We start from the raw sequence: 21,355 nt of genomic DNA, 5'->3' as shown, positions 1-21,355 counted from the left end.
TCCATGATATTATTGACTTTTCAGTCCCCGCCATGCCATCCAACCAATAAACAAACTTCGTATCGGGCTCTACAGCCCATTTGGAGATCTCTCGCAAGACTTCGCTCTGAGTATCAGAAATACACTCTAGATTGTGCTCGTTGGCGTGAGAATCGTATATAGCTCCCTCCGCAATAAGGGAGCTTCGCAAGCGCCATCGTATAGTCCATGTCGAGTAACGTAACCCTGTTTGCCCATATGGTTAGAGCAGTCTCTTTGGCGCCAACGGTTAATTCACGTCTGATCAATCTGCGTTGCAAATAAGATAGCGCCCCTAGACAGAGTTCGCTATCCCTATTGCAATCAACCGTCCTTCTAGAAAACAATAATATCTCAATGAATTCTAGTAGGCGTACCATTCTATTATGCGTGCTTGTAATCCAGCTTCTAAAGCTGTTGCTACTTCTGTTTTTTCAGGTTCAGTCTCTGACTGGCATTGCTGTAATCTAGCCTTTAAAGCCGCAGCCTCCTCCATAGCCTGTCCGATCTTTTCAATGTTGGCAAATTGGGAATCTGGATCCAATTGAACCTGTTTCCTGATTTTTGAATGCCGAAAGGCATCTGCTTGACTGCTAAGCTTATGAACAACAGCCAGCTGAGCAGCTTGTTGAGGATTCAGTTCTCCAATCAGCTTGGTAGTCTTCTGTAAGAAAGCTCTCTGGGCTTGATCCAATTTACCTCTCTACCCAGTTTCTCCAAGAATTATATATCTGGCGGGGGGGTCTAGGACCTTAGGATGTAGAGGTGTGTTTTGGGGGCTTGTTGGACGTTGCATTCGGATCTGAGAGGATCCAATCATTTAATAGGGTTCCATGGGGCTAATCCAACAGCTTTCCATCCATTCCTAATCACTCACGGTTCTAAAGCCTTTATACATGCCTGAGAATAGACCTTGATAAAGCATTTCTTCTTGACTGGAGCTGCATCATCTAGATAACTCAATTCCGCAATAGCAGAGCGATAATGAGCTTTCATAGATGAAAAGAACAGCAAGCTCTAATGGTTGCAGCAAACAGGATGAATGACAAGGCAAGAAGACTAGCTGGACATCATTCTGCTTGCAGAGCCAAAGAAATTCAATGGCTATATGACTGCTATGACCATCCATATTCCATATATTCTCTGTAGGGATGTTGAAGCGGCTTTGGGTCTCATTGAATAGGTTGCAAAATTGCTGGGATTTGCTCAGACTAGGTTCCCTCAATTCTTCTAGTATCAATCCGCTTGCCAATGCAAGAAGTGACCTTAGGATTGAGTTGTCAAAGCCAGTTACCCAGTCCTTGCCCAAATTATAGTATCTCCATTCATTTGGAGGACTCAGTCACTAGTGCTGTAAGTCACTGATGCGCGGATTTGTTCGACCATCCAGGCGAGAGCAAAGGGTAGACCTTGGGATGTTGTATGCTGCAGCCACAGTTTTAACAGAAGATATTGTACTATTTTCAAAATCTCTAATAGCAATGCCAATGGCAACCTCACGTTGAGAGCTCATTTTCAAGGTTGAGATATTGTGTGTTTCGTTGAAAAAGTAGGATTGTGCGCGGGTGGCGAAGTCTATGGGTGCTATCTTAGTTAAAATGGCCTGTGTCGAGCGACCTGGGTTCACCAGAGTCTCTTAAATATCTTGGCTTTTTGCACAGCCATATTAACACGCGGGATGGCGAACTTGCTCAAAGCAGTTTTTCTTTTGCCAGGGTCCAATTTTGCCTGAAGTTCTTCAACAAGCATTTGACTCTTGTCCAAGATGGATTGCAGTTCCCCATTGGTAGCGAAGTATTGGTCGTGATCGTGAGGATTTACCCAACGAATGCTGCATGCTCTCTGCTACATCGCCTAGGATGTTGGCCCCTTCTTTAGCCGCCCAACATCCTCCCTTGGCTTCGTGACACCTTTCGTTTATTATGCGCAGACTTTGATCACCTTGGCAGATAGCTCAGCAACAGCAAAAGCGCTGGCGGCCACGCCGAAGACTTCAGCCATCGCGGACGAATATATATGGGGATCGTTTCGAGGGCCGTGCTTATTACGATAAGTGTATCTTGGGTAGTGAACAAAGTTGCACTTTGATTGATTATGTCGTCACTCGTATGTCGGGCTGACACCAAGAAACTTGAGGGAAGCCGGTGCTTTGCATCGTTCAATTGCATCGCTGCAAAGTAGCTGGGCTGATCACAGCTAGACCTCTTCTGCGATCAAATTGGCCGAACCTGCTGCAAAAGCATGGCTTTAACCTCAGGGGTTATTCGAGCCTTACGGCAAAAAGCTACCTTTGGGAACGAACAGGAGCAAAGTTCCCCAGGGAGTTTACAGCGACAGATGATAAAGGTGATCATATATGAGTAAACGGGCTTCCAGCGAATCGCCAAAAGCGAAAGCGCTCGAGATGGGCGTGGTTTTCAGACCTTGCTTGTCATTCAGCCTGAAGCGGGCGTGCAGCGGATTCAAGGCTCGGGCGTGGCGGACGGCAAACTGCACTCCAAGAATTCACAAACTAGGCCGCGGGGTGAAACGACCTCTGTGCTTCGAGAAGCTAGATGGACAGCGGCAGCGATACCCGGCGTGCTCAAGGCAGGCGATGACTTTGGTCCCCTGGATCCGGGCCTAGCATAGATCATTGGCGAATCATTCTGGAAAAGATCGATGAACGTCTAGCCTTGACATCAGCCGCGTACGGGAGGGTTGGCTTCGGTGCCGGGCAATACGAGGATTGCTGTCAGCCGGACTCGCTGGCACTCCTTCGCAAGTCTTGTTAACGTTTTCCTCCCTGGAATTCCAACAGACACTACCGTGTACCGTATGATCTGTCCAGCCGAAGTCTTATCATCAGCTACACGGGCTCCTAGTAGTGGGGCAGTGACGCAGAGCGAATGTAAATTTATCAGCCGCGCTGCCGAAAATTCCGAGCGCATATACGAACCTAGGGAATGCGCCGCTTGTTCAGACCAGGGGTCGATATGAGTACAGTAAAGAGGCTATGCAGTTGAATGTGTTAGTTGTTGGGTGGACCTACCAATTGAATCAAGCTCGCATTCCTCGGCACTGTTGGAGAGCTGATCTTGATCCTTGCACGTAGTTACCTTAGAGATCCGGGCATCGCAAGACCCGCCACGGCTGCTACGCGATGGTACAGCGAGGACGGTACCCTCAGCTTTGCCGGGCGAAGGGCACGCCGGTCAAATATCGCGACCAGCGGGTGGAGTTGCATTGTATAGTATTTTGGCAAAGCCCTCCCCGCCGCCAATACGCCGACGCTATAAGTAGTATACCTCAATTCAGTCTCTGCCCCTCTGCACCGTCTTCGAAGTTGGGGAAATTACCCACGACCTCAAAAGCATCGAAGCCTCAATCCTGTACCTCACCCAGCCTAAAAAGTCTTCCCGAAACGATTTAGGTTTTCCACATATCATGGACGCAAGGAACCAGGAATACCACAGGAATACCCTCCACCTCCCACGTATTCTCTGCTTACACGGTGGCGGGACCAACGCACGCATTTTCAAGTCGCAATGCCGTGTGGTCTCGCGCATGCTAGAGCCCTACTTCCGATTTGTCTATGCTGAAGCGCCGTTCGATTCAATGCCGGGGCCGGACGTCGTCTCGGTTTACGCTGACTATGGCCCGTTCAAGCGATGGCTCCCGGAGCACGATGAGGTCGAGGATAGAGCGGGAATTGAAGCTATCAACAACTCGATAAAGACCGCCATGATAGAGGACGATAGATCGGGTGCAACGGGTCCATGGGTGGGATTGCTGGGTTTCAGTCAAGGCGCGAAGCTGGCTGCAAGCTTGATTTTCCGACAACAAGTCCGAGCCGAGAAACTGGGGCGGGCGAAAGCTGGGTCTGACTGGAAGTTCGCTGTGCTGATGGCCGGGCGAGCACCGATAGTGTCCCTTGATCCGGATGTTTTCAGGTCTTCTATGTTGAGCAACCTGTCACAGACTGGTTTGTCGGGGCCTCCGGAGTTGGGGGATATCATGGGAGAGGAACACGTCCTCAAACTACCCACCATACATGTCCATGGGTTGGCAGATCCAGGTCTTCATTTACACCGTGAGCTCCTCGAGAACTACTGCAGCGTCGACAGCGCTCGGGTTGTGGAGTGGAATGGCGCGCATCGGGTGCCGCTAAAAAGTGCTGATGTGAATCCTCTCATTGAGGAGATTTTGGACCTAGCAAAGGAGATTGGAGCGTTATGAGATTCGGAGTTGCTGAAGTCAGTGAAAGGAAAAAGACACTTATGGATGTGGCGCGCGTTATAGATTTGACACCGTGTGAGGATGCTCACGGTAAAGGCAAACGGGAAAGACGAAGAGAGCGAACACGCGAACATTTCAAACCCTGGAGGACTAGATGAGCAAGCAGACTATGTACTGAAAAATATACCTATCGAGAGCCACGAAACTATTGACCCATTTGCACTTGCATCGTGGGAGAAACGAACACAGACAACTGCCGATAGAACAACAGCAACGCAGGCCGCGGCCGTCCGTATCGCCATAAGCAGCTCGGCACGGAACAGTGTGGTAGGGATCGGCGGAATCATCGAAATGCCAACATCAGTACTCCGTACAAAGCGAACCGAGGGTTAACATCTCCAGTACCACACTTGGGATAAGAGAAGAACGGAACCCCATGTTCGGGGATACTGGCGACAATGGCAAACGCCTTGAAGTCGCCACCAAAGGCTAGATATCGCAACATCATCATTATGACGAAGGGAAAAGAAGCCGCCGTGGTTACACCCAGTGACCCTCGGCAACAGTCCAGACAAGGTCAGGTCCAACGGCATACATGTCTAGTCTCCTCCTTGTTCTCCCGCCTATATTTGTTCAGCTCTGTCTGCAAGTTCTGTAACAACTGGGGCATCGTCTCTGCCCACATTCTGACCCGGGTTCCAGGGTCTCTGCTGGCTCCGCTTGTCGCTTCCTGTCGCGTCATTCTCGGTTGCTTGTACGTCCAATATCCTCCCCTTTCGTGCTGCACGGCATTCTCTCTGGCATTGAGTGTAGGCATCGGTCTTCTTCACGGAGTACTGGACAACCGCGACAGCTAAAAAGCCGTTGAAAACTCATCATGATCAGATTAGAGAATAATAAAATACTTCACGACTTTTAAAGTGTATAATATTAGTGTAAAGGTTTGACAATCATGTTATACGATATAAATTTTGGCTCACCCGTATCGGTATTGGCTCTTGACCGTCTTGACAGTTTTGACTGCTGGGCGAATTGCGCGATTCTGCTTGTAGATATCCTCAATAGCTGCTGTTTGGTCCCGCTAGTTAACCGCGTCCAGCGGGGCACTCTTAACCAGTACAATGAAGAGAGACTGTTGTATCCAGGCCTTACTCTCCCCATTGCTGAAGCCGTGGTAAGAATAAGATCCCCCCACTGGGGAAGGGCCCTAGCTGCCACAATATTTCCCTCTGTATGGTTTATAATAGCTTCGTTGGCCCTGCTTCACGATAGCCGCAGGAGTCACCCGGCCGGGGGGAAGGCTGGACAGTCGTCACGCCGGGATACCATGATTTCTCGCAGGGAGCGTGTGGGTTAGCTGCTTGACTGCGGGTGCTGCATGAGCTGCAACTGCAGCCCAGGAGACATCTTTGCGCCTTTCATTCTTTTCAATTCGCGAGGTGCCTTCAATTTAGTTAGTCAGCAGCTTTCCATCACAAACAATGATGCCTAACTCCATCAGTACTGCAGAATTTTCATCAGGTGCGCGTCCAGCCTCGCGCGCACCGCGAATAGCCTTACCAGCACCCTCTGACATCGGCGAAATTGGTCTAGTGTTTTCCGCTGAGAAATGCCTGAAATCATGTAGGGTGTTTTCGGCTTTCCTGAGAAAATATATGATCCTCAACAGCCTTTTTTTATTTTTTTGCTATATACTAAAAGAAGATAGAGAAAGAGAGAGAGAGAGAAAAAAAAAAAAAAAAAAAAAAAAAAAAAGATATGTGTTAATGACCGTGGCGACCCTCAATCAAATTCTTCGCAGCAACTTTTCTGCATTCGTCCAACACCCTCAATTGTCTGGCGACCTCGCCCAGTCTGCTAATCACTTCCTTGTTCCCCTGCGTAAAACCAAATATTACGTACGGAATTCCGACGTCGTCGCAGAACTCCTTCACGTACTTCTGCGCCCGGCGCAAGTTATGTCTCGGGAGACGAGGGAACAAATGGTGCACGACTTGGAATTGGAGACCGCCATGCACAAAGTCCAACCAGGGCGGGCAATCGACATCCATCGTCGTCCGCACCATCTTCTGAGCAAACGACTCGTGGATGCCCACATCGGCGCTTGACATGGCGAAGTGACTGAGCGTGAGTTGTACATGCAACGGGGCGGTGACCATGTGCGAGATGAGCAGAAACGCGATGCGGGACGACCACGTCGGGATCGAGAGGTATAGCGTCCGGTAGCCGAACCAGTACCAGAAAAACACCTGGCCGGTCATTTCAAGATAGCGATGCCACCATGCTGAGCCTTTGCGGGGTGCTTGCGCCGGATCTAGTAGGTATGACCATGCTAGGCGGTACAGGTTGAAACGACCCATTAAAAGTATGGGATAGTAGAGGTAATGCTGGTGCTTAACAAAAAACCGTGCTATAGCATCGAATTTCATATCCCGGTCGTAGTAGCTCGAGCGCAGAGAAGTAAAGAATCGAGGAGAGATGGCGAAAAATGGCACGTGCTGGATGTCCGGATCGTGCTCGGGCGAGTTGGTTGCTATGTGATGCACGTTGTGATTCCGCTTCCACCAACCGACTGAAAGACCACCAAGGAAATCTGCAACGAAAATCCCGATGCAGCTGTCCGTGTGGAATCCATGTGTTATGCTTAAATGACCGGCGTCGTGAACGGTGAATGCAAGCAGGTGCCAGAGTAACCCGAGGAAAACGGCCGAAAGAGTGTAATAGGAATAGTGAAGAAATGTCAAGAAGAGAACGAAAAGAATCGAGTATCGGACAAATTCGACAGCGTAGGAGACATATGGGCACTGGTAGAGTCCTTCGGATCGCAATTTTTCATCGAGCTGGCGGTACTTTGAGACGACCTCGTCTTGTGACCGTTTATCAAGACGAGGATATTTTGAAAGATCTGATGATATCGCGTGGGCTGTTGATGCTTCCGCAGATCTGAGTGGCCCCAGCTCCGGCTCCGATGAGGATATGGATGAAGCTCGAGAAATAGGCGTATCGTTGCCTGCACGTTTCAGATAAACTTCTTTCCCTGTCTCTTCAGTATCGAAGACCGGTGATGGTGGTGTCGATTCTCCAGATGAGCTGGCATCATCTTCAGCATACAGCGCTTCGTCGTCGACGTGCTTCGATACCAGCGTTCTGAATGTTCCTCCCTGTATCGGAGGCAAGAAATTTTCCCATCTTCCGTGTACTCTTCCTATCACATACTTCTGCATATGTGCCTGTGCTTCATCTGAGTGCAACGCCGTTATTTCGTCCGTCGCATCCCGACCGACCATGTGCAATATTGATTTATTCCCGCCTGGGTGATATGGTATCCACGCGTCGGCCTTCAGTACCTGATCGCCAAATATGATTATCTTTCTCCCATCTGCTATCAATCCCTCGATTTCTCTCCGAGACCACACACGATTTTTCCATGACACAGCCGACGCCATAGCTCAATAGTAGCTGCAGCGGAGCAGCTGAAGATTGACTTCAAATCCCAGACAGATGATGATGATGATGATGGATGCTCAGCATCAGACGGAAAGAATGAGGTACGGAGTACTCGCACGTAGTGTCGTATGTCGCTGTTGTTTGTTCGTCCCTCAGCATCAGGGAACTGGGTATCTTCCTGGGAGTGAAATTTGGGAGCACCTGTCAACAGGTATTTAAGATTGGCTTCAATGTTGGTGAGACCAATTGAAGTCCAGTTTAGCGGTGTGCGGCTTGATGTTTCGGCGGCCCCGAGTCTAGCCAAGTAAGCCACAGCGCCGATGGTGCTGCATGTTTTGCGAGGTCAACGAGGACAAGAGCGAGTTTGATAAAACTGGCGTGTTGTTTGCGGGCCTGCGGATCTGCTCGGGGCGACAGGGGGGCCCAAACACCCGCAAGGTGGCGGAGGTCCTGCCCCTGTCTGTGCCCCGCAGTGAGAGGGAACAACAAAGCTCTCCAATCAAAAGGATTGTCTCAGGTCGATGTTCAGGGCAGAAATTTGGAGCGATGGCGCGGGTGATACAACCCGACCAATGCGAGGGTACATTGCTGCACGTTTGCACATGCTCATCTGTACTCCGTACGGGGTACTTCTTTTCTCCTGTCCTCCGTCTGATCTCTCGGATGATGCAAGGTTCACTTAATTATGTACGCAAGAATCCGGTGTGGATAAGTTAAGTAGTCATTTTGAGAGTGGTACTCCGTACATATACTGCGTTAGTAGTAGTAGGAGGAGGAGAGCGGATTTGCGGGTTACCAAGCTCGAATTTCTTGACGAAAATATGCGGCCACAGGGTAAAATGACCTATCCCCAGGGTATACAAGAAGCAGCCATCGTGTTTTTTTCCATATTCCGTGACATCCCGTTGGGACCGCTTTGATGTGCAAGCCACCGGAGACGGCGCGAGGAAGTGCCGACATGTGCTCTATTTTTTGCGTCCGTCGACTCCATCCATTGATGCTGGAAGCTCCAGACCGGTGATCGCATCCCCAACACCCATAAATACGTCTCTGGAGAGGCAGACACAACCCAAGCCTGAAGCGGGAAAGTTCACGACATTGATCACGCTCCACGTCCGTGGCAATCCCCTTACTGAATCCTACGATGTGTGTAGCGCGCCTTGCATGCAGAAGTCGCTAGAAACGAGTCAACAGGTTACGAGAGTGGTGTAGTTATGGGCTGTCAACAGGATGAGAGTATCAATGCAAAATGTGGAGGGAATATGATCAAAAGAGAGAGAGAGAGAGAGAGAAGAGAGAGAGAGAGAAAAGTGAGACAATGTTGCCTGTCAACAATTTAACCTGTCAATAAGTACCGTGTCTCAAACATGTAACTAACTACGGAGTACTTATGTACCAATAGTCACCACCAACCATCCTTGGAATTTCCTCCCCTGAGCCAAGGATAAGGACGATTGATGAGAATGTGCGTCTGTATGCGCATCAAAGGAGCTCTTTTCTACAGCTGGGTCGAATAATGTGTAAGGGCTGGGAGACGCTGCCACAGAAATCCATGTGATATTACCCACCATGGGGTATACGGAGTACGGAGTATTGAAGTTTGCGTTGTCGGAGTCGACGGGCGACCATGGGAAGGTCGGAACTAGTTAACGGAGCAAGGCCGGTTTTACGTACGTTGGCAGCTGTAATTACTTACATTTGTGTTGGGACACTGGTCTCTATGTAGTTAGTAAACAAGCCTCCAGCTTCTTGGCTCGGATCTTCTTTGATCTCTTTCCCAGCTTCGAGTTGCAACTGGCATTCAGTAACTAAGTTAAGCTCTAAGTTAGACTTTAGCTTCAACCTTTGATCCAATCTCCAGAAACACAAGTCCAGCATAGGCTATGGCCCAGTACCAACTCCAATTCAGGAGTAGAATCAGACTTAGGTGTAGTAAAGTTAAGCTTATTTTAAAGTTGCAGACGTAGTGATATTTCAGGAATTTAAAAATTTGTATGAGGAAGTAGAATGGCTGTCTCGGCCATCTGATCTCCCTGGCCCATGTTGCATCAAGCTTGAATGGGTAGTTAAATAAGGTATGATAAGTCTTTTCAAGAGAGGAGAGAGCAGGACAGAGCAGAATCGATCAATACAGATTGCAGCACACCACAGAAAGAACAAGAAGAGAAGAGAGAGATGATGAAGGAGTAAACAGAAAGAAAAAATATTAAAATGAAAAGCAGAGTCAGATCTTCTCTTCTGTACCAGAGCCAGTCATCTAGAGAGGGTGCAAGATAACACAGCCCATTGTGTAAGCTTGACACAGCAGGAGGGCAAAGGGTGACTGGTGGAGAACAGAGATGAAGGGTGAAGATAAAGCATCGGGCGCGAGGTGCTAGTTAATCCAGAAACATCATGATCCAGAGCTTCCAGTACGTACATACAAGTTGCCTTGAGACGCCGCAACACACAGAGTTGGGAAAAACCGCAATCAAAAGGTCAGTGGCCCCAAGCTAGCTCCCAAATCCAAAACCCTTATTTCAGTTTTCCTCCATTAGACAATGTTCCGGAAACCTGTTTTCATGCACTAACTACTCTGTACAGAATTTTTTTAACGGAACCAAGAGAAAACACTGAGTTAGTCAACCACAGTCAGCATATCAAATGCTTTGTTCCCAATTGCCTTCATCATGAGTGAATACGGAGTCATCATGTTCTTCTCTTTCTTCACTACATCCCAATCTTCATCCTCCTTAGCCTCTTCTTGAGTAATCTGCTCTTTTACCCCCTCTTCTTCCTCTTGGCCATCCATTGAACCAGTCTCCAAGAATACTTTCAGCATTGCCTGACTATTCCCGCTCACAAGAGCAGTACCAGGCATGTCTTTTGTAACAGGAACATTGTGAATATCAGAACCATTCAGATTCCAATAAACCAGCTCCGGTGGCTCATATCCGGCAGCAGCGAAGTCCTTTGTAATAATTTGATGGTGAGTATCCCAATTGTCAGATGAATATCTGGCAGCGTCAAACTGCATGTCGCTGAAAACAAAAAGCCTCTTGACCATATCTTCTGACTTGACCTTACTCGTCACGGCGATGTCCAGAATGAGTTTGAACACCTTCAGGAAATCGGTATTGAATCCCCACTCAGAGTGTTGTAAGGCAGTGACTTGCTCTGAAAATGTGCGCGGATCATTTGCGCCCCCGATATTCAATACCTGCGGGTCTCTAGAAAAGGTTATCACCTTTCCGCCGAAAGGGGGCTCTGTGGTCTCTGAAACGATGAGGCCCAGACCAATTGCGGTATCCATCAGAGTACATTTCCCGTCGTCGGTCCTTTGCAACATTGATCCGCTCACATCGGAAACTGCGATGGAGTGAGTCAATGAACCACAGTCCTTGATACGTTGGACTAAGGTCCTCCACTGCAGGTTAACCACACTTTGCTTGATGGAATCTTCAGCAGAAGAATATTTTTTAGCCTGTAATACCAACGGACCCGGCGCAAGAATTGCTCCTGATATTTTCGCCTTTCCCTCCGCTACTTTGACAACATATTGTCCGAATCGCTCGCCGTCTTTCTTAATGAAAAGTTTCTTGTACTGGTCCATGGCGAGAGATGGAACGCGACCGTAATTGATATTGGAGAGCGTGTTTGCAGAGATATCGCACTCGACACACTGTAGAGCCTTGCGCAACTTGGACGTAGTCCAGAAGCGGTACTGCTCGCGCGCCCGTTTCAGGTACATTTCTCGATTGTCGTCCGGCTGGGCAACCTTGTCCCGCGGAAACAAAATCTCCGCAATCGTCGTCGCTATGCGGGTGTGCTTGTCGTGAAACTTTTGCAATGACGGAGCCCATTTCCCGCAGAGGGAAAGTTCCTTTTGCTGTTCTTTTGTTCCAGTTCGAAGCAGTTCTATATCCTTCTGGAGCTTTTCGGAAAATAGGCGTGCTACGGTCATGTGCAGTGCCCGGTGGAACGGGTCGTTTGACAGCCGTTCCATAATTCGCTGGTGGCGCTCGTTCTCTCCAGCGTGCCGGCGCTCTTTTGCTTCTCTGCTGACATTCTGATCTCGTTCTAAGGATCTCTTGATCTTTTCTTCCGACGACAATTCGTGCCATCCACTCGGTTTCTCCTTCTGCACCTTTCGCTTCCGCAGACGAAATCCAACGGAGAACCTAGTTTGAAGCAGCTTGCGAGGATCACTCATGTCCAGGCGTCCACTGGCGGAGAGAGCAAGAAGGTTCAAAAGGTCCTTCCAGTAACCATGAGACACGCCATGGACAACGTCGTAGTCGTCGAGTGTGGAGCCGACTTTTCCCACTGTCGCTGTCTCCCTATCTGTGGAGGGCTTGGCGTTCTTTTCGATGACGGGACGGAACAGCCATTGCAGATTGGCCAAGAGGGTCCGTGGGTGGTTTTCCTTTAGCCAGCCCATAGCGATGTAGAAGATGTGTCGATTGCCTTTTCCAAGATGGATGCTGCGGGCATTCCAGATAATTTTCAGACATGCCAGCGAATCTTCCTTCCACGAAGAATCCAATAGAGACTCGAGTTCCTTTTGTTTAGTTTCTGTCCACTCTCCATCCAGGCTATGGAACAGATCAACCAAAGACGACTCCGTCGAAGCAAAAGTTACGCCAAAGTTGTCTGTGAGAGCGCGGTTATTTGGGGCGAGTTCCGCGGAATCGATCCGTTTATGTCGAGCTATTGTCTTGTCCAGCGCATCGATGAATGTATCTCCGCTGGTATCGGCGTCATTCTGCGTGGTTGGTTTCGTAGGGTGATGCTGGTTGACCTCTGGAGCCTCCGTTGCTTCCTGCTGGGAATCGGCTCTAGTTGGGCCTGGAAGGAGCTTGGAGATGTAGTGTTCAAACTGCTCTGGGCTCATGTAGAGAAATGGGTCCTCATGCAGAAACGCAGGAAAACTGGTGTCCATAGGGCCGCCATCTTTAGAGTGGCTTCGAGTAGTTTCCATCCTCAATGTTGGAAAAAAAAAAAAAAAAAAAAGAGCAAACAACAAGAGGGAGGAGGGGGTCAATCGGTTAGATGAATCCTGAAAAGCACCTTTGCTTGAGAGGAGTGGTTGTGTTCCTGAGGATGGATGAACAGCAGCAGCAGCAGCTGTACCCAAATCAATGCTCTTGTTGCAGCTTGAAGGCGCTCATCTTCAAGGGAGTGCAGGCCTCTTATAGCCAGCCGGACGACTGGGGGAACCTGGAGAAAGGAGGTCGGAGGCGAGATATCGCCATTCCCAAAGCAGTCCCCGATCCTCAACGAATGACTCAACTTGGCGCAATTGCCATCTATATAACTAGCTAAGGCAACAAAATGAATTCAAAGTGCCGTCAAGCGTTGCGTGACGGTCATCTGGAGCTTGTAGCTGCAAGACCAGACAAGCTCGTCAGCCTGTTATTATGTCGTCCATTAGTTGTTTAGTTAACTCTGTGAGTATGGTTACGGAGTTAACGAGTTAGCGCGCTTTCAAAGGGTGCCTTCGCCTGTGTCTCTGAAGCCAACATCATGATTTGATACTGCGGTGTGAGCATTTCGCATCCACCACAGAAAGAAATCGTATGCCATGAATCTCGAGTGGTTGTTCGAAACCCTATCCACCGGAGAACGCGCTCTTGATGATTCGATCTGCTCCCCCGCCCTTGCAGGTGTGTCGTGGCCGCAGTGAGTCAACCGCCCGACAGCCAAGAGCGCATCCCGGCACGTTTCGTTTCAGGCACTGAAAGTTTGAACTCTCTGACGACGAACCAGGGGTCTGGGCCACAGTTGGAAATACATAGCAGCGGTTTGTCACGCCGCCCAACTGACTCTATATATATGTATGTTCGGCGATGGTCGTGGGATGGACAAAAATGCCCTGGATCGCGACCCCAACGACCGCCGAGCATGGCTGAGACGGTGCTCACAAACGGTTCACCTTGACTGCGCAGCAACAGCAGCAATCACAGCAGCCGGCCCCAATCCTTGGAAAGTCCTGGAAAGCCCTGATTGCCAGGGCGGTGTGCTTATCACTGTTGCTATTAGCATGGCCGCAACGTGGAAGCGCCAGTTTGCCTCTTTTTCTCCCGCCCGATTGGTGGGCCTGACACCTTTTTTTTCCGCAATCTAAATTCTTAATTTATTTGAGGGCGAAAGAGCAGATCTGAAAATGCCGCCCTATTAATACTCTCCTCTCTCTCTCCTCTCGTCTCTCTCTCTTTCTCTTCTTCCCGCCGGTCGATCTCTCTACAAGCTTGTTCTTTGTAAATTCCGCGAATTTACGTCCGCTCCTTTGATAGGGGATTTCACTGCTGCTGTCATTCGTTTCGTTCCTGAAGCCGTCGATCCTTATAACAGCCTACTTTCTTTCACGATGTTGTTCAAGCCCGCTCTTCTCCTGGCCGGCCTGGTCGCTGCCTCCCGCGCGCTGGAATTTGGCGCCGCGTCCCACCAGCAAAACAACCCCCTGACACGACGCACCACCCAGTGCAAGGAGGTCGAGGAGCCAGACTGCGAGAAGTCGTGCGGCCCGGGGTACAAGACCTGCGTGAAACCGAACATGTGCTTTAACCCCAGCGCGGGAGAAACTTGCTGCGAGAATGGAAGTGAGTATTATCGTCTTGATCCGCGCCCACAACCACCTAGAGGCCTGAAGGACCCAGTCGGCTGACTTGGACCAGCTTTCTGCCCTGCGGGATCCTACTGCTCTGATGCCGGCTGCTGCCCAAACAACATGAAGCTCGAAGATTGCATGTCCGCCGTGACTCGCACCCTCATCCACCAGGAGCAATCCTCCACCGAAGAGCCCACGACCACCAGCACGACCAGCACCACATCCACATCCACGACCACAAATACCGTCACTTCCTATGTCCCGCCCCAGCCAACCGAAGAGCCCGAGCCGACAACCCCTTCGACCACCCCACGCGTCACCAACCCCACCAGCGCAACCGGCTCCGGCTCCTGGCCCAGCTCGACAGCAGGAAACAATGCAACCGTCACCACACCCTCTGAGCCCCCGCAGCAGACGGATAATGCTGCCGTACGTGTGGAAGGCGCTTCTTTAGCTCTCGGACTAGGTCTCGTTGCCGTCTTGGCTGCTCTCATCTAATAAGCGCATCTCCAAACCGTATCACAAAGATGCATCGCTGAGCAGTGCTCTTTGTCTTCAGGGATCAACAGATACAGAGTTTTGTGAATAGATGTGGCCTTTTCTTTCTTTTTCTTTTTTTTCCTTTTTTTTTTTTTTTTTTTCTCGAAACAAAAAACTTTCTAAGCTTGCCAACAGGCAAGCTTTGTGTTACATTCTACTGTATTTTCGAAGGAGTGGGAGGTTTCTACCTGGCGGCTTTCCTGACATGTATCTAAGGTTTGAGGAGCAGGTACTCACAGAGTCCGTCAATCATGAGCGATCTACACATCGTTGTGCCATATTTTACAGGCTTTAAATTGACTGGAGCCTAAAGCCCCAGTAGAGCACTTTCAAAGGTACACCAGAACACAGTTATCCATTGAAGACATTTCACATGAAATCAGAATGCCTAGGAGAGCAAACAAGCTGAATGGCAAAAAAAAAAAAAAAAAAAAAAAAAAAAAAAAAAAAAAAAAAATTGGCAACTGATACCTGAGATATTGCGCAAAAGTCAATTTACTTGCCCGTCAACGCCTCCGTGAGCGATCCCAGCCCTAGGCCTTCTAAGACGTTTTTGAGACCCAGGCTACCGAGAAGGCCGTCGACCAGACCGCCCAGACCAAGGGCATTGAGCTGCAAGAATAATCAGCTAACAAGATCTTAAAAAAAGAAACAAAAAAAAAAAAAAAAAAAAAAAAAAAAAAAAAATCTCAATCAGACAGGACACCGGAAACAACTTACCAATCGTCCAACAAGCCCCAAAACACCGCTAAGCAGCAGTCCAACAGCAGCGAGAATCTGCCCCAATGGCTCTATAATTCGAAAGGAGATCCCAAATTAGCACCTTTCCGGCCCAACTATCTGATAATACCGCACAATGTCTATTTTCAGCATCACTCACCGGCCAACAGCCCCCACAGTGGATTCAACTCCTTCTTTGCATGCGGCATACCAGCAACCTTCTTTTTCGCCCCGTCAATCGTCTGGCTAACATGACTTGTCAACTCCTTCAGTAACTCTGCCAACCGGTGCTCCTCCGGCGATGCCTCTCGTGCTGCAGTCTTGTGCTTCGCGTTAGCTGCAATCCGTCCGTCAGGGTCAAGAGCGCGGATGGCGCCGTTGGCTTCTTGGAGGATCTGTCCGCCCTGCTCGAGGAGAGGCTTGATGGTGTCGACGAGCTTCTCCTCGTTGCGCTCTGCTTCGGGCTTTCGTTCTTCGGTTTCGATGGCCTATAAGGGTGGGAATTGCACGTTTTAACAATCTAGTCTAGAAGCCAGAATAACTTGTGGTCCGGTGAGGAGCGAGAACGCACGCCTGTGATCATATTCAAGATAGGCTGGATTTTGTCGAGCGATTGTTGGATGCAATCGGCCATCCTACCCGCGAGTTTCTTGTCATTCTCAGCTTGTTGCTGCTTTTCAGCTTCTTGCTCTGGCTTCTGTCCCGTTTTCTGCTCCGGTGCGGTCTGCTTGGTGGTCTCGAGTTCGGCCATGTTTGAATAAGCACTGAGGAAAACTAATGTCGACAAAAAGTTATTCGGGGGGTTAATTGGGTCAATTGTTCCTATGACTTCAGTCGCTCATATCAGAGGCACAGTTTCGTCAAACCAATCTATTTATCCAGACCGTCCACCCAGGTTTATGCATGGTCAACCGCATACCCCAGACTGATATCCTGCTGCTCGCCTGATACCTGATTCCCGGACTTTGACGTCACGCCTAAAACAAGACGTCAGGCGGGATCGCCCACATGTTGAACCGTGGATATCATGAAATTGTGATGGTGGGCTGAAATTGGGTTTCCTGTTGTCGAAGTTAACTCTATGTGCATCCCTCGCATTGCGTCATATTGAAAGTACCGGTACATTCCCTGAGTAGTTATATCTACTCCGTACTAGCTTGAAGCTATAAATTGATGGCTATGGTGGCTTGGGGAGGGAAACGAAAAACATACCTGTGATTATTGGACTTTGGAACGTCGTACTCTGTAGACACTCAGTAGATGCCATGGATTTATAAGTGATGATAACTAACTACCAAATCATGGGAGAGAAGATGAAAATAGAATTAGAAATGCGCGTTATCGTCTCTGAAGCATCCCTCTTGCTTTGATTTTAACTCGATCAGATACTAGTATAATTATTCTCAAGAGAAAAGAGAAATATTTTCACTATTTATGCCGACCAAACAAAGCTCCAACAACCCCATACAATTTTTTGAGAGTGATCCCGACTCCGAGCACCGTAAAAATCAAAGAGGAAAAGCAGAAAATCCATTTGCATATAAGGGCATGTCGCTTCGTTTTCATCCTTAAAATCATATATCACGCACTCCGGAGCGCATCAGGTCATGATCCGTGCGGGCATCCAACTCATTGCCTAGCTTGCTGCTCAGTAGTGCTCTTCGCAATATCAAACTAGAAATGGAGCATGCAAATATCGTGTTTGCTTCAAAAGATTGGCGTACAAAGCAACGACTAGGAAATGGTAAAAAGACACAAGGGCGTCTTACAAGAACGTAATCATAATCTCTCCCTTAATCTTCGTCCGTAACAGCACCTCTATCTCGAGGTTTAGATCAAGCTTTATGCGCACTTCTCTCTCCCCCGATGACGGTTCTTGCGTGGCAGGATTCTCTTCGTCCTCGTCTTCGACCTCGGCTGTTTCAGTCGGCAACGCCTCGCCCTCAGCTCCGGTGGCTCGCTGCTTAGCCTTCTTTTTCTCTTTTCTCTTCTCCTTCTTGGCCTTCTTTTTGGCGGTTGAAACGCTCTCGGGCGCACCGCCAACAGTCTTGATACTGATAGGTTTATGATCCTTGGATGAGGACGCTTTGCGAATACTGAATGCCTTCAACCCGGTTTCAAACGGCTTTTTTTCTTTGGATATCGACGGCCGCTGTTGCTTTCTTTCATCCTCCTCCTCCTGCTGCTCCTCCTCCTCTTCTTCTTCCTTTTCGTCCATCGGAAATTCCCGTCGACTCTCCACACCTCCAGTAACAACAACCCCATTCGTCTGATCCATCTCCTGCTCCTGGTATTCCAACGCATCCTTGCCAAACAAATCCTCACTCAAATCCCTCTGCACCACCCCCTCACCCTCACCATCACCGTCACCACCCTCCTGCTCGTTCCCAAGCCTCCTCTTCCCGCTACCTTCTACAGACGGCTGCTCTCCGCGCTCTTGCCTGTCCATTTCCTCCGCCCATCCTTCATCCTGCACCATAAGCGCTTTACTCCGCCGTTTTCGCCCCCCGCGCGGCTTCCGCCGTCGACGGCCTGTGGAATCAGCAGATTCAAAGGAAGCATTCGATCGAGTCGTCGGAGAGGGGACTCTATTCCCGTGCACGGACTCGGACGGGAGCGAGGCAGGAACAGAAGCCGGGGCGGGAGTAGATGTATAGGCAGGCGGTGCGGTAGACGGCGTATCGGGAGGCGGAACGGTCGTAGGTTCGGGGCTCTGGTCTTTTACATCGGTGGCGTAGAACTGTGTGGCATCGCAAGGCGCGGAATCTTGGGGAGGTTTGTTTTGCTTGTTCTTCTTGCGATTTCTGGGCTTGCGATTCGGTTTTGTGCTCGCTGCTGGGGGAGCGGGCTGGTCTGTATGGCTCTCCATTGATGCTATCCTTGAGGTGTGTACTGGTATTCAAAAGGAAAAAACCTGGATCGGTCAATTGTTTGTCTTGTGGGAATTTTTTCATGCGCAGAGAGATTTGACCGTTGCACACTGGTTTCATCCCATGTCAAAGTCTCGGGCACAAGCTTTTTCGGTGGTAAACGGGATCCATGGTACAGAGTAACAGGCGCTAACAACCGCCGTTGCCTGGTTGGCTAACGTGCTAGTTGGTTGACTATGTACTTCAGACGCTGGGCGTTTTGGCTTTGATCGCCAAGCTCAACTCGCCAACGTTCGCCCTGAATTGAGCCCAGAGCCATTCGAGTCCGTGCTGTGGAAATTAATGGATCGAGGACGGATGCCGGGCGACAGAACATTTTCCTTGCAAAGGATTAATTATTGTTATTCAATTATGTGTTGAAGTAATGTTTAACAACGAAGGCGAGAAATAAACAGCCACGAGCAATCCGAATACCAGACTCGATCGCGTCCTAGCAGGACCACAAAAAGGAGTGAAAACCAAAAAAAAAAAAAAAAAAAAAAAAAAATGAAAAAAGAAAAAAGAAAAAAGAAAAAGAAAAAATCTATGGTACAAATCCAAGCCCAAACCAAGCATTTTGTCCAGTCCGCTGCGATCGATCCCAAATCTACGGAGTAATGCTTCCTATTATTTGTTGGCCGATGCCGTTGTTAGCGAGCTTGCTGGTGGATCCATTGCCAGGGTTGCGGACAGAGTTGCTGGCGAGCTGCTTGATGCGGTCGCAGACCTGGCTTGGCTGGAGGTTCTCGGTGCTCATGAGGTAGGCGCCCAAGCCGGCGATGTGAGGAGCAGCCATGGAGGTGCCCGACATCATCTGAGTGCCGCCACCGGGCATGGTGGATTCGACGTCAACACCAGGGGCGAAGATGTCAACTGGTTCAAAACGCATCATCAGTATTTGCATGGTGTTATATCAGCACGGTGGGTGACGCCATGACTTACGGACTGAGCCAAAGTTGGAGAAAGTTGCCCGGACATCCATTCTGTCGGTAGCTCCAACGGTGCAGACATTAGGGGCGGAAGCGGGAGAGTAGTTGGAGGCGTCTTGCTGTTAATACGCAATTCTTGTCAGCTTCCGCCCAATTTTCGCGCATGCACAAAAAGGTGCTAAGCAGCCATGGTTTCCAATCACTCACGTTGTCATTGCCGGCGGCGACAGCAAGGAAAACACCTGCGCGAACAGCTCTCTCGGCAGCATCGTTGACTGCCTGGGAAAAGCTACCTCCCAAGCTCAAGTTCATCACAGCACGGCCAAGGGCGTTGTTCTTCCTGGCGTGGTCGACAGACCAGCTGATGCCCTCCATGATAGCAGAGTTGCTGCCAGATCCCTGAGCATCGAGAACCTTGACACCGACAATGGTGGCCTTCTTTGCAACACCGAATCTAGCTCCGGCAAAGGTTCCAGCAGTGTGAGTTCCATGGCCATTGCCATCCGTGTTATCTTGGTCAATGGTGTTGATACCCCACGTCGCACGACCCTCGAAGTCAGGGTGGTTGACGTCAATACCAGTATCGACTCCGTAAATAATCACTCCCTCGCCGGCTCTGTCATCGTAGACATAGTCACTGCCTCCGGGTCGACTGGAGGAAAGTCGTGCCAGACCCCAAGGAGCACCGCGCTGCGTTTGCGTTCCTTGGATCCTCATGATCCGGTTAGGCTCGACGAATTTAACCTATGCTTACTGATAAGCTCCCCTAGCCCCTCAAGTCCCAGAGGGATCGGACTTCCTCACCTTGTCATCCGCGAGGATCTCGTCGAGAGTGTCATGGTCGAAGGCGCCGAGATAGCCCCTGAACCCGCTGATGTCGAAGGTCGTCTTCAAGCCGGTGAGGGTCCCGTTTCGTCGAACGTGCCCGCTATGGTGGTGGTTGCGCACCCAGGTGACGTGGGCTTCGAGATCGGATGTGGCTACCTCATCTTTCATGACGACGATGTAGGAGTCTGGGATGACATCTTGGGTATTTGGGACGCTGAGGATCTCTGCAGCGTTGGCAGCGGTAATCGCTGCAAAGACGGCGGACAAAAACTTCATGGAAACCATTTTTGCTTGATTAGGGCTGTGGTGTTGAATGCGAATGGGATGATGGTCCTATCTCCAGAGGGAGAACGTCTCCCTTTTATGCCGTTCGTTTCAACACAGTCATTTCACTTCCAAACGAAAAGCGTTGCTGCTAGGCCTCGACATGTTGCTTGAGTCGAGATGGGGAATGGGACGGATCAGAGCTTCGAACCCACAAATATTTCCACTCCCGGATGAAACCATTTGATAGGATTTAATTGCCGAAGGATTCGTATCCTGCTCTTCAAGAGGAGGCGTGAGGAGAACCGTGAGAGAGAGCAGTCTGAGTGGGTGCGGTATATTCGGTAAATTGCCAGGCATTTCAAGGAGCCTCGGGGCCTTGGCCAGGGCAGCCCCTGGAACGCAGCATTTATGGCTTTGAGATTTGGTTTGCTCATGTTTATTGTCGATCTTTGAAGGAGCAAGTCCCTGGTCAAAACACTGGAGAGCCACCCTGATCTCCTATCCTCCATCGATACGATGCTTATCTGCATTCTGTTTGATGTAAACTCCTTCCCACCAAGGTCACCGCGGCTTGGCAGCCTCGAATGGCGCGCCCCTCAGTGGGTATGGGCCTAACATGCTACCAGCAATGGCAAGCATTGCCCGCACGAGTACGGAGGAAAACGGGAAACGCATAAAGTGAGGAGACCCCGCTTCGTCACAGACAAGCTTTTGTGAAACGGCAAGGCGCAATGTGAGAGTCTTGCAAAAACATCAGCCCACAAAAGCTGACGCTTGGCCCTGAGCGCGTCCAAACCATTCGTCACCCAACGTAGTATCACTCGTACACTCTAGAACTGGGGTGGTCAATCGAATTAGAATAGACCCGCTACAGAGACAGTCTAAGGATG

At 49.7% G+C, this 21,355-nt stretch overlaps 10 protein-coding genes across 10 annotated transcripts; 3 read left to right on the top strand and 7 right to left on the bottom strand.

The window, feature by feature from the left end:
- Positions 1 to 113: 113 nt before the first annotated feature.
- On the bottom strand, positions 114 to 514 carry CIMG_05568 (uncharacterized protein; the record flags this gene model as incomplete). Its single annotated transcript, XM_001246126.2, has 2 exons — positions 114 to 333; positions 396 to 514. 2 exons carry the CDS (start codon positions 512 to 514, stop codon positions 114 to 116), a joined length of 339 nt encoding a protein of 112 aa, XP_001246127.2.
- A 1,966-nt stretch (positions 515 to 2,480) lies between these two features.
- CIMG_13475 (uncharacterized protein) lies at positions 2,481 to 2,948 on the bottom strand (the record flags this gene model as incomplete). Its single annotated transcript, XM_004446192.1, has 2 exons — positions 2,481 to 2,687; positions 2,742 to 2,948. 2 exons carry the CDS (start codon positions 2,946 to 2,948, stop codon positions 2,481 to 2,483), a joined length of 414 nt encoding a protein of 137 aa, XP_004446249.1.
- Positions 2,949 to 3,160: 212 nt separating this feature from the next.
- CIMG_05565 (citrinin biosynthesis oxidoreductase CtnB) lies at positions 3,161 to 4,236 on the top strand (the record flags this gene model as incomplete). Its single annotated transcript, XM_001246123.2, has 2 exons — positions 3,161 to 3,250; positions 3,316 to 4,236. 2 exons carry the CDS (start codon positions 3,161 to 3,163, stop codon positions 4,234 to 4,236), a joined length of 1,011 nt encoding a protein of 336 aa, XP_001246124.2.
- Positions 4,237 to 4,776: 540 nt separating this feature from the next.
- CIMG_05564 (uncharacterized protein) lies at positions 4,777 to 5,397 on the bottom strand (the record flags this gene model as incomplete). The annotated part of the gene is made up of 3 exons (XM_001246122.1): positions 4,777 to 4,859; positions 4,928 to 5,089; positions 5,217 to 5,397. 3 exons carry the CDS (start codon positions 5,395 to 5,397, stop codon positions 4,777 to 4,779), a joined length of 426 nt encoding a protein of 141 aa, XP_001246123.1.
- Positions 5,398 to 5,999: 602 nt separating this feature from the next.
- Positions 6,000 to 7,682, bottom strand: CIMG_05563 (fatty acid desaturase; the record flags this gene model as incomplete). The annotated part of the gene is made up of 1 exon (XM_001246121.1): positions 6,000 to 7,682. One exon carries the CDS (start codon positions 7,680 to 7,682, stop codon positions 6,000 to 6,002), a length of 1,683 nt encoding a protein of 560 aa, XP_001246122.1.
- A 231-nt stretch (positions 7,683 to 7,913) lies between these two features.
- Positions 7,914 to 8,895, top strand: CIMG_05562 (uncharacterized protein; the record flags this gene model as incomplete). The annotated part of the gene is made up of 3 exons (XM_001246120.2): positions 7,914 to 7,919; positions 7,984 to 8,309; positions 8,538 to 8,895. The coding sequence occupies 3 exons, from the start codon at positions 7,914 to 7,916 to the stop codon at positions 8,893 to 8,895; spliced, it is 690 nt and encodes a 229-aa protein (XP_001246121.2).
- Positions 8,896 to 10,065: 1,170 nt separating this feature from the next.
- CIMG_05561 (uncharacterized protein) lies at positions 10,066 to 12,643 on the bottom strand (the record flags this gene model as incomplete). The annotated part of the gene is made up of 1 exon (XM_001246119.2): positions 10,066 to 12,643. One exon carries the CDS (start codon positions 12,641 to 12,643, stop codon positions 10,301 to 10,303), a length of 2,343 nt encoding a protein of 780 aa, XP_001246120.2. The 3' UTR covers positions 10,066 to 10,300.
- Positions 12,644 to 13,934: 1,291 nt separating this feature from the next.
- On the top strand, positions 13,935 to 15,064 carry CIMG_05560 (prp 5 CRoW domain-containing protein). Its single transcript, XM_001246118.2, has 2 exons — positions 13,935 to 14,264; positions 14,340 to 15,064. Exons 1-2 carry the CDS (start codon positions 14,033 to 14,035, stop codon positions 14,768 to 14,770), a joined length of 663 nt encoding a protein of 220 aa, XP_001246119.2. The 5' UTR covers positions 13,935 to 14,032; the 3' UTR covers positions 14,771 to 15,064.
- A 2,097-nt stretch (positions 15,065 to 17,161) lies between these two features.
- CIMG_05558 (uncharacterized protein) lies at positions 17,162 to 18,401 on the bottom strand (the record flags this gene model as incomplete). Its single annotated transcript, XM_001246116.2, has 2 exons — positions 17,162 to 17,168; positions 17,302 to 18,401. The coding sequence occupies 2 exons, from the start codon at positions 18,399 to 18,401 to the stop codon at positions 17,162 to 17,164; spliced, it is 1,107 nt and encodes a 368-aa protein (XP_001246117.2).
- A 647-nt stretch (positions 18,402 to 19,048) lies between these two features.
- Positions 19,049 to 20,483, bottom strand: CIMG_05557 (subtilisin-like protease; the record flags this gene model as incomplete). The annotated part of the gene is made up of 4 exons (XM_001246115.1): positions 19,049 to 19,314; positions 19,384 to 19,489; positions 19,578 to 20,114; positions 20,175 to 20,483. 4 exons carry the CDS (start codon positions 20,481 to 20,483, stop codon positions 19,049 to 19,051), a joined length of 1,218 nt encoding a protein of 405 aa, XP_001246116.1.
- Between the last annotated feature and the right edge of the window lie 872 nt (positions 20,484 to 21,355).

Source organism: Coccidioides immitis (assembly GCF_000149335.2).
Source record: "Coccidioides immitis RS genomic scaffold supercont3.4, whole genome shotgun sequence".
In the NCBI taxonomy this organism is placed as follows: Eukaryota; Fungi; Ascomycota; class Eurotiomycetes; order Onygenales; family Onygenaceae; genus Coccidioides; species Coccidioides immitis.
The sequence above is the reverse complement of the archived record's forward strand: the minus strand, read 5'-3'. Positions and strand labels throughout refer to the sequence as shown.